The sequence below is a fragment of the Lepidochelys kempii genome, chromosome 2, assembly GCF_965140285.1.
Source record: "Lepidochelys kempii isolate rLepKem1 chromosome 2, rLepKem1.hap1, whole genome shotgun sequence".
Classification (NCBI taxonomy): Eukaryota; Metazoa; Chordata; order Testudines; family Cheloniidae; genus Lepidochelys; species Lepidochelys kempii.
Window position 1 is genome coordinate 248,416,554 of NC_136381.1, and position 16,852 is coordinate 248,433,405.

The 16,852-nt window shown below is 41.2% G+C and overlaps 1 protein-coding gene across 11 annotated transcripts in view; it reads left to right on the forward strand.

Annotated features, from left to right (window-relative positions):
- Positions 1 to 16,852, forward strand: part of DIP2C (DIP2 acetate--CoA ligase C (putative)) — a 485,677-nt gene that overhangs the window by 319,817 nt on the left and 149,008 nt on the right. For all 11 annotated transcript variants that reach the window (XM_073334492.2, XM_073334497.2, XM_073334499.2 and 8 more), the window contains 2 exons: positions 8,128 to 8,253; positions 9,214 to 9,423. In XM_073334492.2, the coding sequence (XP_073190593.1) occupies positions 8,128 to 8,253; positions 9,214 to 9,423 (336 nt within the window). The remainder of the gene's footprint in view (positions 1 to 8,127; positions 8,254 to 9,213; positions 9,424 to 16,852) is intronic.

Below are 16,852 nucleotides of genomic sequence, written 5' to 3' on the forward strand. Positions count from 1 at the left end.
GAAATATAAAATGAATACGCTGTGAGATTTTTTTTTTTAAGGTTGTGAGGGGCTATATGGTAAATATGCAGGAGAACTATTTTGTAAAAGATCTCAAGACCAGGCACATGAGACCTGGGGTCTCATGAGAGTGAAGATTGTGCACAATGTTAAGCAAGTAGGAGCACCTCAATCCAGTGATTTGCTAACAATTATAGAGTGCTATAAGATACCACAATATTTCTTTATATCTAGAGTAAGAAATGATGGAACTTATCAATCAAACAGCCATTGCTTGGAACTGCAAAATTCATTTCCTTTCAGGACTTCCCTAAACTGAACTGAGTCTGGGAGGCTCTCAGTTGTGTACTGTGCCCTAAGGGAAATGGATCTCATGGGACAAGGCAAGTTTGAAGTGGAGGAAGTTGGAAATTTTCTGTAATGAAAAGATTAGATGTTTGGAGGCGCTTCAGTGCGAGGATTATAGAGTATGTTTCCTTAATACATAGTTCAGAAGAGACTTTCCTTATCACAGAGCACACAGATAAATATCTGAGGGTCGCTTTCTCCTCCTTCCCATTTGACAACCTTCTGATGGCCTGATTTCTGACTACATCAAAGATGGACAGAAAAATACAGACTTTCTTGTTGTCAGAAATATCAGATCATTAAAAATATGGAGTGTAAATAGTTAAAGAGGGCCATGCAGCTAATGGATATTGTGGAAAAGGGCATGTAGAATTCTAGAGACCTATAAGTTGCAAGTTTTGCCATGACTCCTTAGGAACTTCTTAACCCTTGAAAGTATCCCCCTCCTCAGTATCCTACAGTACAGAGGACTAATACAGTTGTCCTGAGTATCCAAATCCCCTCTTCCTCTATGGTCCAGATCTCCTTCCTCTTCAAAATGAGATCTCACTCATCCTCTGACAACTATGAGCATTTAAGATGGGCATCCCCTGAGCTGGCCAGAAGCCCCATGGTTCCCATCTCACCTGCCTTTCCCTGGAGTACATACCAAATGCTGACTACCCACTCTCCTGCTGGCTTGCTGTGGAAGGGGTGTCATATCACAGGACCATAGCAGTGCAAATATAACACAACTTTGTCCCATAGAATTAATTGGGAAAAGTAACAGTGGGATTGCCCCCCTTTCCATAGACAGACAAACTCCTTGGCATGCAGAACGTACAGCCATGAAAACAGACTGGGGAATAAATGTAGGAAAGGCTGAGAGAAAGATGGTGTTCATAGCTGACTATTGCTGTACATTAGTATACTCTAGTGTCTTTGTTCCTAAGGCGTTTCAATTAAATCTGGAATACAGCATCATATCAGGTTACAAGATAAACCAAATAAAAAACAGAAGCCTTGCTAAATAGGACACCTTCTGGGGAAGTTTAGAAAATTAGCTGTGCTAACAGAATAAAGAATCTGCTACCTAGGAGTAATGCACTGCAGACAAACAAAATGGATGCAGAAGGAAAGAGAAGTTGCTTGCTGTGGGGCATTCTGGTCCATTGGATCTGGACTGAGCTAAGCTTCAGGAAACCTGAGTTCTGGTGCTGCCTCTGACCTGCTATGTGGCCTTGAGTAAATCCACTTAGTTTCTGGGCTCTTGTTTCTCCTGCACACCCTTTGTCTCTCTTGTCTATTTAGATTGTAAGCTCTCTGGAACAGGAACTTTCTCTTACTGGGTTTTTGTACAGTACTAGCATAATGGAACCCTGATTTCAGTTACTGTATTATATCAATAATAATATGAAGAAATGTTATCAGAACAGATAATCATCCCATCCCTGTCCATAATTGTTGAAATAGGAACCAGAAAATGAACATTACTGTGGTTCCTATTTGATTCACGACTTAATATTACTTTTAAAATTATGTTTTGCCTCCCTAGTCTTTCACAGAGGGGGTAGGGTGGATGGGAGGGAGAATGAATGAACAAAATATGAACAAATGCAGCAAAGGAAAGAGGCTGAGAAAGGAGTTGATTTACCCAAACTTTACTAAATATTATCAGGCAGCTTAGGAAAACTACCTGTCAGGTTGAATAATGAATCCCGCACAGGCTGCATGAGCATAAGTTGAGCAATTAGCCGTCCCAATTGTGCCACTTTGTTCGGTGCCATTTATTGATTCCCCAGGAATAAAAGCACAAATTGAATCCAATATATGGGTCAGCCAACCTATAACAGTTCAGTAGAATAGAAGAGAAGGAACTGAACATTAATACCTGCCAGTCTAGACAGGAGGGGTGATATTTTATTCAGTACTTTAGATTTTACATTGAGCTTTTCTTGTGCAAAGAGCCAAGTGGGAAGAGGGAAGATTTTGTTACCTAGATGAGTGCTTTGAGGGGTCAGGACCTGGAATCGTTTCATCAGCTTTAACAGAGTAGTCTGGATAGCACAGACTTCTATATAAAAGAACATTCCTTCTGAAAGCATTTTCTTTTCACTAGACCCAGTCCTTTTCAGTAGGCCTGAGTGAACTACATCACACCATATCTGCATTGGAAAATCTGGTAGACATTTAAGGAGAGAGCATATTGTATGGAGTGCTAGAATATAAAAAATAGGGTTAAGGGAAAATGTTTCTTGTAGGACTGTCAAATGATTAATCTCAAGATTAAAATAATAATCGCCATCAATCACAGTTTTAATTGCACCATTAAACAATAACAGAATACCATTTATTTAAATATTTTTGATGTTTTGTACATTTTCAAATATATTGATTTCAATTACAACACAATACAAAGTGTGCAGTGCTCACTTTGTTATTATTTTTGATTACAAGTATTTGCACTGTAAAAAGATAAAAGAAATAGTATTTTTCAATTCACCTCATACAAGTACTGTAGCACAATCTCTTGATCGTGAAAGTATAACTTACAAATGTAGAATTTTTTTAACATAACTGCACTCAAAAACAAAACAATGTAAAACTTTAGAACCTACAAGTCCTCTCAGTCCTATTTCTTATTCAGCCAATTGCTCAGACAAACAAGTTTGTTGACATTTATGGAAGATAATACTGCCCGCTTTTTATTCACATGGCCGCATGTCACCACCAGGGGCTTTTTGTGCAGACACAGTCTCCTGGGCAGAGATGGGGGCAGGGAAGCAGTGTTCCCTCCCCCAGCGTCACCAGTAGGGGTTGGGCCCTGCCCCCCTCCGGAGCCACAAATGCCAGAGAAGCCAGTAGCTGGTGAGTTCCTCACTTTCCCGGGGGCAGTGGGGTTAGTACTTCAGATATGGGGTGGTGGCCAGCAGGCTCCAGACATGTGGCAGTGGTCCCGCCACTAGCCCCGGGCTCTCCCACCCCTCCATTGTCACTGGCCCCTGCTGTGTCCTACAACCCTGGTCCCCTGGCTCCAGACCCTGTCCACGTGGCTGCAGGGCTTTGGTCCCTGGACTCACTCCCCCACCCCCATGGTCCCCGCTGTGTCCTTCGGCCTCGCGTTTCTCTCATGCAGTCCATGCCCCGGCCTCATAGTGATGGGCCCTGGGCTCCAGCTGCTGGGCTTTAGGATCTGGCCCTCAGCTGAGTAAGTTTGCTGTGAAAAAAGATATTTGTATGTTTGTTAATATCACTTTTCACTGCGGCCCTGCTGGCTAGCAAGTCTGCTGCTGTGAAAAGTGATATTAACAAACATACAAATATCACTTTTCACAGAAACAGACTTACTAGCTAACAAGTCTTAAAAACACAACCAAAAAAACAAAAGAAACAACAAAAGGAGAAGAACATGCAAAGCACATTATTTGTTTCAATTCTGTCTAGGTCCAGTAAAGAATAGAGAAAACCGAACATTATTTTTATTATTCAGTCTGCAAAAAACCCAACATGAGTAAATTACAGTCATTTGGATGTGTACATGTGCATATTTATATGTTTTTCCTAAAGCTAATTAAATATTTAAGGAAAAATTGTCAGAGCAGCCAGCAAGAGTTGGTGGCCGTACTGTGAGGCCACCAAAAGATTTACTGTGAGAACCCCTGATCTAGCATCACATGATAGGGAATACAAGGTGCTTTGTATTGACAGGACTGTGAGAGATTAAAAATTTCCTTTCCCTGGGGAGCTAGAATAACCCCACCCACCTGTATTCTTTCTAGGCAGTACCAAATTCTCTCTCTTGTCCTGTTGAACAAGAAATCACGATTCACCATTCCCTAAATTCCCCTCACAAACCTACACCAGTTCTGGGTACATTACTAATGCCCCATCTCCTGCAGCAGCTGTTACAAAGAAATTGTTGACAAGTGGAGGAAGAAGATGCCATATACAGCCTATGAGGTGCCTTAGCCATCCCTATCCCAATATAACAACTTTGAAAAGTACTGCAGACTGGCTCGAATCAGACCCAAGGGCAGGAACAGAGACTTTTTGAAGAGAAATCTAAATTTCTTAAATTTTGTTCTCCATCCCTCAGGTAAAATTACGAGGTTTTTACACCAAGGCAAGAGTATCAGATTGCTATTAAGATTGGTGCATTTTATATGATAGTCCCTCAGAATGGATTAACAAAACCAGGCCCATCTGAAATACTATCTGGCTACAGTGAAAAGGAAATATACTAGTATGCTTCCTTCAGTGACTGTGCTCTAATTAGCTTGTGGATCAGAAGACCAAGAAACGACAGCTACAGTGAAGAGCGCAGCTTGTAGGAAAAAGAAAAGTACTCCTTTTCTTTCTGCGATTATAGACTAACTCGGCTGCTACTCTGAAGCTTGTAGGAAGTGGCTATAGGGTCACTGAGTAGAATAGCCATTTACATTTATAAGCCAGTACCTACAGCGGATTCAGAAGGAAACAAATGCTTAACTTACCAGCAGGACAGTGGGGTGGGAATAGGTATTGTTTCATATTCTCTGTGTATATATAAAGCCTGCTGCAGTTTCCACGATATGCATCTGAGGAAGTGAGCTGTAGCTCACGAAAGCTTATGCTCTAATAAATTGGTTAGTCTCTAAGGTGCCACAAGTCCTCCTTTTCTTTTTGCGAATACAGACTAACACGGCTGTTACTCTGAAACCTCTACAAGCTGTCACAGTTGCAGGGGGAGCTATGCTTTGGGACCCTTTAGTCAGTTACCTTTGGCATGCGGCCCATCAGGGAAATCCGCTGGCGGGCTGGGACGGTTTGTTTACCTGCAGCATCTGCAGGTTCGGCCGATCACAGCTCCCACTGGCCACGGTTTTCTGTTCCTTTCCTTTTACCTAACCCTTAATCTTGCTTTGGTCTGTTTCATCTAGCCTAATTACCTCCATCTGAGCATTATGAAAAGCAGCCTGCCCCACTTCAATTGCTGCCTCTCTCTGTCTCCCCACTAGCTAGCATGACGTTCCCTGGGGAACCTCTGACAACTCACTCAAACCCCACCCTTTTCTGGATCCAGGGTCTTCTAATAGCTTGGTAGCCTCCTTTATATCATTGGGAAGAGTAAGCCATTCACAGCAATGGGTGGAGCCAGGTGGGAAGTATTCCTCAATAAACAGTTGCCCTTTCATTTCCTCAAGGACGCTTGTTGGTGTCAGTGTTTTATTTTTCCTACTTGGTTCCTTGGTTCCTCTTTTAACAAAAAGAGTTGTTAAAACTCCATAACAAGTACCCCTTCATAAACACAAACACAAGCATTTACCAGTATGTGAAGACAACTAGCAAATATCTGTAGTAACTTTGAAACTATTACATGGTTTAATTGTAATTTCATGTAACTTTTCTTTTTAGACTCATTTACTTCTTATACACACATGTTGCAATTGCAGAGTCTCAATGGGCTAAAGTATTTTCTTAAATTAAAACTCCCAAAGTATTTATGGACTAGGAAGAAAGTACTGCCCCCTTTAAAACGAAAAAGAAGCTGAATTTGAAAAGCTTGCTATAGCTTTTGAGGATTTAGAAACCAAAACACTGAGAATTTAAAGTCCAAACAATAGGCTAATAATTTTAATAATATATTTCAGTAAACTGTCCTCCTTTCCTCCTCAGATTTAGTAGATACAGTTTATCCCACCCCAACAACTGTAGTTTGAAAGAAACCAATATAGCCTGATAATTTCCAAATAACTCTTCCTATTGTAATCAGTAAGATGTGACTTCTTCAAGGAATAGTCTAGACTAAAGAAATGGTGGCAGGATGACTTTTTTTTTTAATAAACTTGTCATAATTTACCCATAATTCCCACTCTTAAAGTGAAAACCTATATTTTCCCCAGTTTATTTAAACACAAATGGTCTCTTTTACTGAGTATATTCCAGTCCTACATATCTGAATGTTATGAGAGGGAGGATGTTATTGGAAAGGTATCTTAAGACACAGATGAGTAAGAAATAACTTGTTATATTTTTATTTGTATTAAACTTTTTAACAAGCTTTTTGTTGTAAGGTAGTTTAAAGAGGAAGGCTTAAGTTCTTTTCTAAGGGTTTGGGTAACTTGGCTGAAAAAGGAAAATCTAGGTCTTTTAATAACATTAGTATTATAATCTTTTTCCCAATTCCTCTGTTTTGCCCTGTCAACCTTGCAACCCCTTTATGTGTAATGTATGCGCTTTCCTATTTCTCTTGTTGTTTTTCCTGCCCCTCTTTCCTTGTTGTATGTATGTAATCCACATAAGGTTCAAATCAAACACAAGTCATAGTTGAAATACTCTTTTTGGTTTGTTTGTTTTTAAGTGTGGGATAGGAGCTCTTCTTAAATTCTTTCCCACCTTGAGAATGTGTATAAGATAAAACTAACCTTTTTTTGTTTATTGTATTTGTTTATTGTACCTCTTCTCCCTCTGCCCCCCCCCCTTGTCTGTCCCCTCTTCCCCCCTCCCCAAATAGAGCGAGTGATAGGCCAGCTGAGGAAATAAAGTAAAATAATAGCTCACTCTCCAGGGTGTTGCTGCTGTGCTAATTAAGAAATTAGGGGAATAGCATGTTAAAATAAAATAAAATAACCACTGTGTTTCTGCTGTTATATATGGGGAGAAACAGATGCATAGTGAAGCACATGAATGCTAGAAAAGCTCCTTATTGTGAAACTTTGAGCATGTCTATTCGGCCCTGCAGTTTGTAAGGGGGGGAGGGTGTAAATAGCAGAGCTCACCAAAATGCTGTGCTCTAACTCCCCTGTGTGGATGTATGGGTGCAAACTTACAGGTCCTGAATTGGCAGTAATGTCGTCCACACAGGGGAATTACAACACAGCCCTTTGGTGAGCACTGCTGTTCACACTCCCTTACTCTGAATGGCGGGGCATTTCAGACATGCTCTTTATCCTGGAGGAATGATGTGGACGCTGTTGGCAGTAGTCTAGAAGCCATATAAGCTAAAGAATGAGCACAGGCTTTGGCACCTAGAATGTCTGAGTGCCGGTTGTTTTTTCTTGCCCACCCCTTCACTAACTGATCATAATAATACTTTACACTTCCGAAACACATGCAAAGTTTTAAGACCAATCAATGGCAGAAGTGGGACGAGGACTGTTTTCATATCCTCAGTCCAGCTGATCTCACCTGCTGCCACTGCCTCTTTCACGATTTTTCACAGCCCTGTTACGTTTCAAACATATCTCTTATGTACGTAGCTGATATGACTCTTATGTGAACAGGAAACCTGGTTCACTTCATCAATACAAACGAGCATCCTTTCATTACAAGTCCTTGGCCCGCTACCAGCTTAAAAAGCAAAGATATTTGCTGAGATAGCTGTTGCTTTAAAACAATACTTAACAAGGGTGTGCTGTAGGAAAGACCATTCCATTCTCACACTCTAAAAGTAGAAAGAGCTGAGAACAAATTCTGATAAAGGTCTGTCAGGGACCCAGAACCCTCAAAAGGTAATTGTGGCTCTTCACCACTGTTATATTTTCTGCACTTTCTGTGGCAACCCCTACTTCCTGAGCATGAATCACTTAACACACTTAGCAACACTTCTTGGCGGCATTTTGGCGGCGGGGTGTCCTGTGGGCGCACAAAAATGCCCTGGCGGGTGCCATAGCACTCACAGGCACCGTGTTGGGGACCCCTGACTTACCACGACCAGTTAGCCTAAATGAAATACAATTTAACTCCGTTGCAGATGCATTGTGTATGCATGCAATGCCTTTCACTTTGAAGGCTAACCTGAATCTCTTTCTTTCGTTCTAGATGTCCATACAGAAGCAGTTCAGGCAGCTCTTGCTAAACATAAAGAAAGGAAGATGGCAGTCCCCATGCCATCAAAACGACGTTCATTGGTGGTGCAAACGTCAATGGATGCCTACACACCTCCAGGTGAGCAACTTCACTGTATATTTTATTGATATGAAAGACACATGCTATATGCTGTCAAAATCAATCTAAATAAAATCAATCATCTAAATAAAATATCCAATTAACAGATGCAACATGTCAAGTAACTATAACATTAAAGCCCGAGGAATCTAAGATGGTTTACTGGGTAGTTGAAGAGGCAACAAGGAGCCATCACCCACATGTACGGTGCCCCCTTGTGGTGGCTGGGTTTGCACATATCTTTGTGTTCTCATGAGTGAAATAACTTCGTGGCTAGCACTGTGTGCTTCTTGTAACACTTTGCAGTGCTAAAGATTCCTCCCATACCTCTTCCCCCACCTCTTGGCCCTGCAGTTCTCTGGTTGAATCCTCTGCACTTCTATGGAATGTTCTCTTTATTTCTTCTTTTCTAACGTTTGTCTAGCCATTTACCTTCTTGTTTCTGTTCTTTCAACCCCTGGCAGGTGGAAAATATCGGAAGCAAATGCAGTTCTGACACCTGCTGAATCAATGACATGACAGCAGTGACTAAAACATTCCCTAGAGTATGACCACCCTCCAAGGTGAAACCTCATAAGTAGGGGTTTGCCGCTGACTTTGCGTTGTGACCTTTGGAGCATCGTTTAAGCGTTCTGTCTCTGAGTTTTCCCATTTGCTCTTGTTAAGTGCTTTGAGATCTTTGGACTGAGAACCACAATATAACTAAATTTATTTGTTTTGTTCCATAGAGAAATACCAGAAGCAGCAACCTTGCTGCAGGAAAACCCTGTCAATGTACTGTAACAATTGGTTCTGTTCCAGTACTTACATTTGTACAAAACTCCCCTTACTATAACTACCTGCTGCCAATGGGTGTTGAATTGTAGTTCTCTTTTTTTATTTATGTGCCTTATTTCCATAAAGAAGCAAAACCATCATGCACTTACATCGCAAATAATGAAGCCTGTTCTCAATTATTAGATACCTCCTCTGGTTCAGAAGACGAAGGCTCTGTACAGGGCGACTCCCAGGGAACTCCCACCTCAAGCCAGGGAAGTATAAACATGGAACACTGGATCAGTCAAGCGATCCATGGTTCTACCACATCTACCACTTCTTCCTCCTCGACACAAAGTGGAGGCAGCGGCGCTGCACACAGGCTAGCTGATGTTATGGCTCAAACACATATAGGTTAGTAAATCATCTTTTTTTAACATCTTCTATTTTCCCTGTATGTCTTTTCATTTTAACTTCAGCCTATTTCATAACACTTAGCTGATGTTACTGGTGTGAAGTTGAGACGACTTCCTTACAGCAACAGCTGTGCTTTTTCTTCTTTTTTTCCTCTCTCTCTCTCTCTCTCTCTCTCTCCAATATGTTTAGGGAGAGACATTTTTATTTATTTAATCTCAATCCAAGTTTCACAATAACTTCTCAGTTAAATATCCACGGTAGCATGTGGGGTCTAGCACTGCATGGTTACAGGAGTCATGCGAATGAAGCCCTTTACTGTGCACTAAAAATGTACCTCTAGGGAACCCCTGAAGCTAGCTAGTGCAGCTTTTACGCAGCCTTCCCATATTTCTTCAGTAGTTGAATTCTACTGTCAGTTTGCATGGTTTTCTGTAACTCTCCATTAACACTATGATCATGGTCCTTTTTAACTGCTTTTTATTTTTCTATCTCTAAGTAGCTCTAGAATCCCTAGGCTGGGATGTGTGACTGGTAAATACCTTGTGAAGGGAAAATTCTTGACAAGAAAGGTGTTGGTAGTGTTATGATCTATATTGTTAGTTGATTGTTTACTTCCTATGTTTTCCCAAGGGAATTTCAAGACTTGCTTTCCTTTAAGGAGCTGAGGTAATAGGTATTAATTATTTCTGCATGTTTGACACGGACATTTCTCTTTGCCTAAATGAAATAGCCACATGGAAAACTAGGGTTGCTACCCACTCTCATTTTCATCCTGATAATGGCTGATATTCATCCTGAATAGCTTGTGGGAATTTCAATTCCTAAATCAGCTTTGGAAGATATTGGAATAAATATGGCAGCCTTAGTGTGACAATGTCATGATATTACATGTGATTCAGATTCCTGTGAAGATATATCTATCTACTCCTCAGCTGAAAGAATTGTATGTTAATGGCTTTCCTAGCTTAAGTAGTAAATGAATCTTAAATGTTCCCTTCTCCTGTTGTCACTATGTCTTCAGGTAACACCTGTATTATTGGTTAAGTAATCCTTTCCCCAAGGCTCTTGCAGTAAAGTATTGCAGTTGGAAGAAGCAGTTGTACTGTATTCTTAAATTTGTGCTTAATGAATAGCCCAGAACTTTGTTTTAGAAAAGCATACGTTTCTGAACAGATTAATCATTGCATTTGGTTCTCCTCTATGACTTCATCTTGAAATGCTAGAGGAAATTATAGCATGGAGAATTAAATTTATCCAGACTCCGAAAGGTTGCATTACTCACACATACCAAGTCTCAATGTGTCTTAAATATAGCTTTTTATAAAATAATGTGACATTTCAGTAATTTAAAAACTGGCACAGTAAGTCTTCTCCCTTTTTTTTTTTTACTCCGAGTTTGCAGTAAACAGTACAACATTGATAGAACTAAATCAAGAAGGCAATATTTAGAGAGAGAGGGAAAAATGCTTTTTTTCCCTCTCGCTCTCTCCCTCTGCCTCTCGCTCTCTCTCCCTCCCCTCCCCCCGAAAATCAGGCACCTGATCAACATCCTCTACAGCAAACAGGGGAATGATTAAGAATGAGCTCTCAAAACTGGATACTCTCATAAAAAACCAACCTTCCACACAAACTTCCTCGTGGCTGGACTTTACAAAAACTAGACAAGCCATTTACAACACACACTTTGCTTCTCTACAAAAGAAAAAGGACACTAAACTATCTAAACTACTACATGCCACAAGAGGCCACAGCAATGGTTCCCTTAACCCACCCAGCAATATTGTCAATCTATCCAATTATACTCTTAGCCCAGCAGAAGAATCTGTCCTATCTCGGGGCCTCTCCTTCTGCCCCGCCACCCCCACGAACATGATACAGTTCTGTGGTGACCTAGAATCCTATTTTCGACGTCTCCAACTCAAGAAATATTTACAACACACCTCTGAACAACATACTAATCCACAGAGACCTTCCTACCAACGCTACAAAAAGAAGGATTCTAGGTGGACTCCTCCTGAAGGTCGAAACAACAGACTGGACTTCTACATAGAGTGCTTCCGCCAACGTGCACGGGCTGAAATTGTGGAAAAGCAGCATCACTTGCCCCATAACCTCAGCCGTGCAGAACACAATGCCATCCACAGCCTCAGAAACAATTCTGACATCATAATCAAAAAGGCTGACAAAGGAGGTGCTGTTGTCATCATGAACAGGTAGGAATATGAACAAGAGGCTGCTAGGCAGCTCTCCGACACCACTTTCTACAAGCTATTACCCTCTGATCCCACTGAGGGTTACCTAAAGAAACGACAGCATTTGCTCAAGAAACTCCCTGAAAAAGAACAAGAACAAATCCACACAGACACACCCCTGGAACCCCGACCTGGGGCATTCTATCTGCTACCCAAGATCCATAAACCTGGAAATCCTGGACGCCCCATCATCTCAGGCATTGGCACCCTGACAGCAGGATTGTCTGGCTATGTAGACTCCCTCCTCAGGCCCTACGCTACCAGCACTCCCAGCTATCTTCGAGACACCACTGACTTCCTGAGGAAACTACAATCCATCGGTGATCTTCCTGAAAACACCATCCTGGCCACTATGGATGTAAAAGCCCTCTACACCAACATTCCACACAAAGATGGACTACAAGCCGTTAGGAACATTATCACCGATAATGTCACGGCAAACCTGGTGGTGGAACTTTGTGACTTTGTCCTTACCCATAACTATTTCACATATGGGGACAATGTATACCTTCAAATCAGTGGCACTGCTATGGGTACCCGCATGGCCCCACAGTATGCCAACATTTTTATTGCTAACTTAGAACAACGCTTCCTCAGCTCTCGTCCCCTAATGCCCCTACTCTACTTACGCTACATTGATGACATCTTCATCATCTGGACACATGGAAAAGAAGCCCTTGAGGAATTCCACCATGTTTTCAACAATTTCCACTCCGCCATCAACCTCAGCCTGGACCGGTCCACACAAGAGATCCACTTCCTGGACACTACGGTGCTAATAAATGATGGTCACATAAACACCACCCTATACCGGAAACCTGACCGCCATTCCTACCTACATGCCTCCAGCTTTCACCCAGACCACACCACACGATGCATTGTCTACAGCCAAGCTCTACGATACAACCGCATTTGCTCCAACCCCTCAGACAGAGACAAACACCTACAAGATCTCTATCAAGCATTCTTACAACTACAATACCCACCTGCTGAAGTGAAGAAACAAATTGACAGAGCCAGAAGAGTACCCAGAAGTCACCTACTACAGGACAGGCCCAACAAAGATAATAACAGAACGCCACTAGCCATCACCTTCAGCTCCCAACTAAAACCTCTCCAATGCATCATCAAGGATCTACAACCTATCCTGAAGGATGACCCATCACTCTCACAAATCTTGGGAGACAGGCCAGTCCTTGCCTACAGACAGCCCCCCAACCTGAAGCAAATACTCACCAGCAACCACACACCACACAACAGAACCACTAACCCAGGAACCTACCCTTGCAACAAAGCCCGTTGCCAACTGTGTCCGCATATCTATTCAGGGGACACCATCATAGGGCCTCATCACATCAGCCACACTATCAGAGGCTTGTTTACCTGCACATCTACCAATGTGATATATGCCATCATGTGCCAGCAGTGCCCCTCTGCCATGTACATTGGCCAAACCGGACAGTCTCAACGTAAAAAATAAATGGACACAAATCAGATGTCAAGAATTATAACATTCATAAACCAGTCAAAGAACACTTCAATCTCTCTGGTCACTCAATCTCAGACCTAAAGGTCGCAATATTAAAACAAAAAGACTTCAAAAACAGACTCCAGCGAGAGACTGCTGAATTGGAATTAATTTGCAAACTGGATACATTTAACTTAGGTTTGAATAGAGACTGGGAATGGATGTGTCATTACACAAAGTAAAACTATTTCCCCATGTTTATTCCCCCCCCCCCCGCCCACTGCTCCTCGGACGTTCCTGTTAACTGCTGGAAATGGCCCACCTTGATTATCACTACAAAAGGTTTTCTTCACCCCCCACCCGCTCTCCTGCTTGTAATAGCTGATCTTAAGTGATCACTCTCCTTACAGTGTGTATGATAACACCCATTTTTTCATGTTGTGTGTGTATATAAATCTCCTCACTGTATTTTCCACTGAATGCATCCAATGAAGTGAGCTGTAGCTCACGAAAGCTTATGCTCAAATAAATTGGTTAGTCTCTAAGGTGCCACTAATACTCCTTTTCTTTTTGCAAATACAGACTAACACGGCTGCTATTCTGGCACCTTTAAATGTTTCTCATGTTGGACAATCAAAGTCACTATCTAGAAATCTGGGTCTGACATTATTTTCTGTAGATCAATTTGATACCAGGCATGAGTTAGCCTTCATATCTCTTAAACCATATGAACATGTTTTAGATATAGAACTTGACTGTGAGCTTAGGGTTGTCATCTGTCATTATTGCAGAAATGTCTGCTAGAAGTAAGAACCACATAGGTACTAACTCGTAGGTAAGTTATTGCATGAGTGAGCTGTTCTAACTACTCTTGTATTGAATTGCAAGTCAAATGGCTCTTTCCTTCCTTTTCACTTGACATCTGGGAGGATGGGCCTTGCATTTAAATATATTCTAGTCGGTAATTGTCACAGATGATCTTCCCCTTTCAGAAATGGACGGTAAGACATAGCAATGTGCCAGTGAATAGCAAGTGTAGCTGGACAATAAGATAGTCATCTTCAAAAGGGGGAAAATGGGACAAAATTCTACCTTGCCAAGTCCCTCAACTACTTTTAAGCAAATTAATCTTGTTACAAAGAAATGTATATCCTCATGGCATCGTGCTTGTTCAGTACAGGGACCTGCTGTACTTCCTTGTAGACTAATGTGTCTTTGGAGATGTCATCTGAAAATATGTTAGGACAAACTGTGTCACATTCTGAAAATGCTAATTTTGATCAATAGGATTTTAAAGGGCAACTCTAAAGACCCATAGGTGAAAAGTACAAAAAAACCTCAAAACAAAACTCCATTCTGATCTCAACAAACACTTTCCTTCCAGAATACATCACAGAATCAGATTTTTCTAGAGTTAGTGTTGTAATGCAGTTTTAAGAGGGGCTTTGATAAAAAATATTTAGCTATAATATAATCAGAGTTCAGAGTTCAGCTCTGTGTATCATTTGCATAAGCTATTATATGCTTTTAATGTTGTACTATTCATTTAATTGGGGCTGCTGCTGCTCCTTTGTGGCATAAGATCTAGAGCAGGATAGATTTCCCTTTAAGAGTCTTGGGTCTTTCCTTTAAACTACATAGAGGTTTTTTAATTCAGCGTAGACCATGAATGAAGATTATAGTGGCCGATACTTGAATTTTAAAGAGGGACAGGTTAAGCTAGTGGAATTCACCAATTCTCTAACACACAATCTTTTGAAATCAATCTTGCATTTATTTCAATTGATATCTTGGTCTTCAAGCCTTTCATCTGTGGTCAGAGTAGGAAAAATACTTCCTGGAGCTTAGAAAGGTGGTACAAACTGTTTGGTCAATATTAGGCACTTCATAAAGAATGGGAAGATAATAAGTTAATGCTTCTCTGTAATACCTCCTCACTTGTACATTAACTTCTTTGTGCCAAGTAGGAACCAAAAATGCACAAAATACCCTGGCATTAGTTGTTAATTCTTCTAAAAAATAATGACACCTGAACTGGAAAAACCAAAGTAGACTCTAGGATGGACTGCTTTAGAGGGTAGAGTAGGGAAACAATCAATGAATGGCACCATAGCTCTTTTCAGAGCAGGGTGTATGCACCAAGGAGTTCTTTGATGGCTGCTGAGTCTGATGCACAAGTGACAGTCCAGCCCACAGGTAGGGTACACCCATGCACTAGCAATATCTGAATCCGAGCAGCAGATTCTTTCCTCCTCTGACGCTAGTCACCTCAAAGCTTGATCCAGTCCACCGCGCAATGTCTCGCTCCATCTACAGGCTGACTCCGTCAACCAGAGTGGCATTCTGCCCTCCTTTCCCAGTCATCCACAGAGATTCCAAAGGATATGAAGTCATTCTTGCAAGCATCCCAAAATCTGTGCAGTGCTCTGCCTCTTTTTCTAGACCCTTCGCGAGCTTCAGAGTTCAGCACACTCTTTAGGATCCTGTAATCTGGCATTCACTTGACATGTCCAGGCCATTTGAGTCTTTTCTTACGAATCAACATTCCCATGAATGACATAGCAGCACAATTTAACACTTCCACATTTGTCACCTTGTCTTGCCATCTTATTCGAAGAATTTTACGCAAGCATCTGATATGAAAGCTGTTTAGTCTTTTGGTATGTTTGACATAAGTTGTCTGTGTTTGAGCCATATAGAAGTGTGTATAAAACACGTCTCATAAATATGGATTTTCATTTTAGTTGACAATTTGTTATTGTTCCAGGCTCAATCTTGCAAAAGACCAAAGTTCCTGGGTGCTTTGCCGAGTCTACTAGTGAGCTCAGCATCAAGATCTACATTGCTGGTAACAGTAAAGCCAAGGTAGCAAAATTGGTCAACAGCATCCAGACGAATACCATCTGAGGTGATATCTGGACCTGGTTCTGAAGAGTCTTGGAGCATGATAACAGTATTTTTCAAGCTTATTGTTCACCCAAAGATTTTGCATAAATCAGAGAACTTGGTAATAAGATGTTGTAGGGGATCATGTGAACCACAAGAGTTGCATCATCTGCAAACAACAGGTCCCTTATGACCTCTCCACAGGTCCCAGGGAAACATCTACCCACATAAACTTGCATTTTTAAAAACAAATTCTGTAGCATTCTTATTCCTATGAAGCACAGCTGAACTTCTATAGATCCAAAACAGCATGTGAAGGAAATGTTGCTCTGAAAATTTAAGATGTGCAAAAAACAAGCAACTCTTCCAGTTTATAGCCTGGGGCACATCTTTGTAACCTGAGCAATTGTGCTTCGTACCTAAGTGCTTGTCTACACTACAACTTAGTGTGCAGTGAGCCAGGGTGTGAATGTAAGATGCCATGTAGGCATGCCCTTAGATGGTCAAGTTGAAGTCAGCCACTAAATGCATCTTATTAACCCAATTACGTAGCTGGTTTGAAGCGTGGCAAATGAAGGAGCAAATCAGCTCCAGATTCTACTCTTATCAGTTTATCTATAGTGCTTGGATTCTCTCAATTCCTTTCCAAACAAGTTTTTCCATCCCTGTCTGTCCACAAACAATTGTGGTTTAAAAAGCAGTTAGTGTAGTAAATGGAATGTGTGCAACAATACAGTAAATGGTAGAATAGGAAGTCTCGTAACATTTTATTATTCAGTAAGTACATGTCTATCATATGTAAGGGACTGGATTTCTTAAG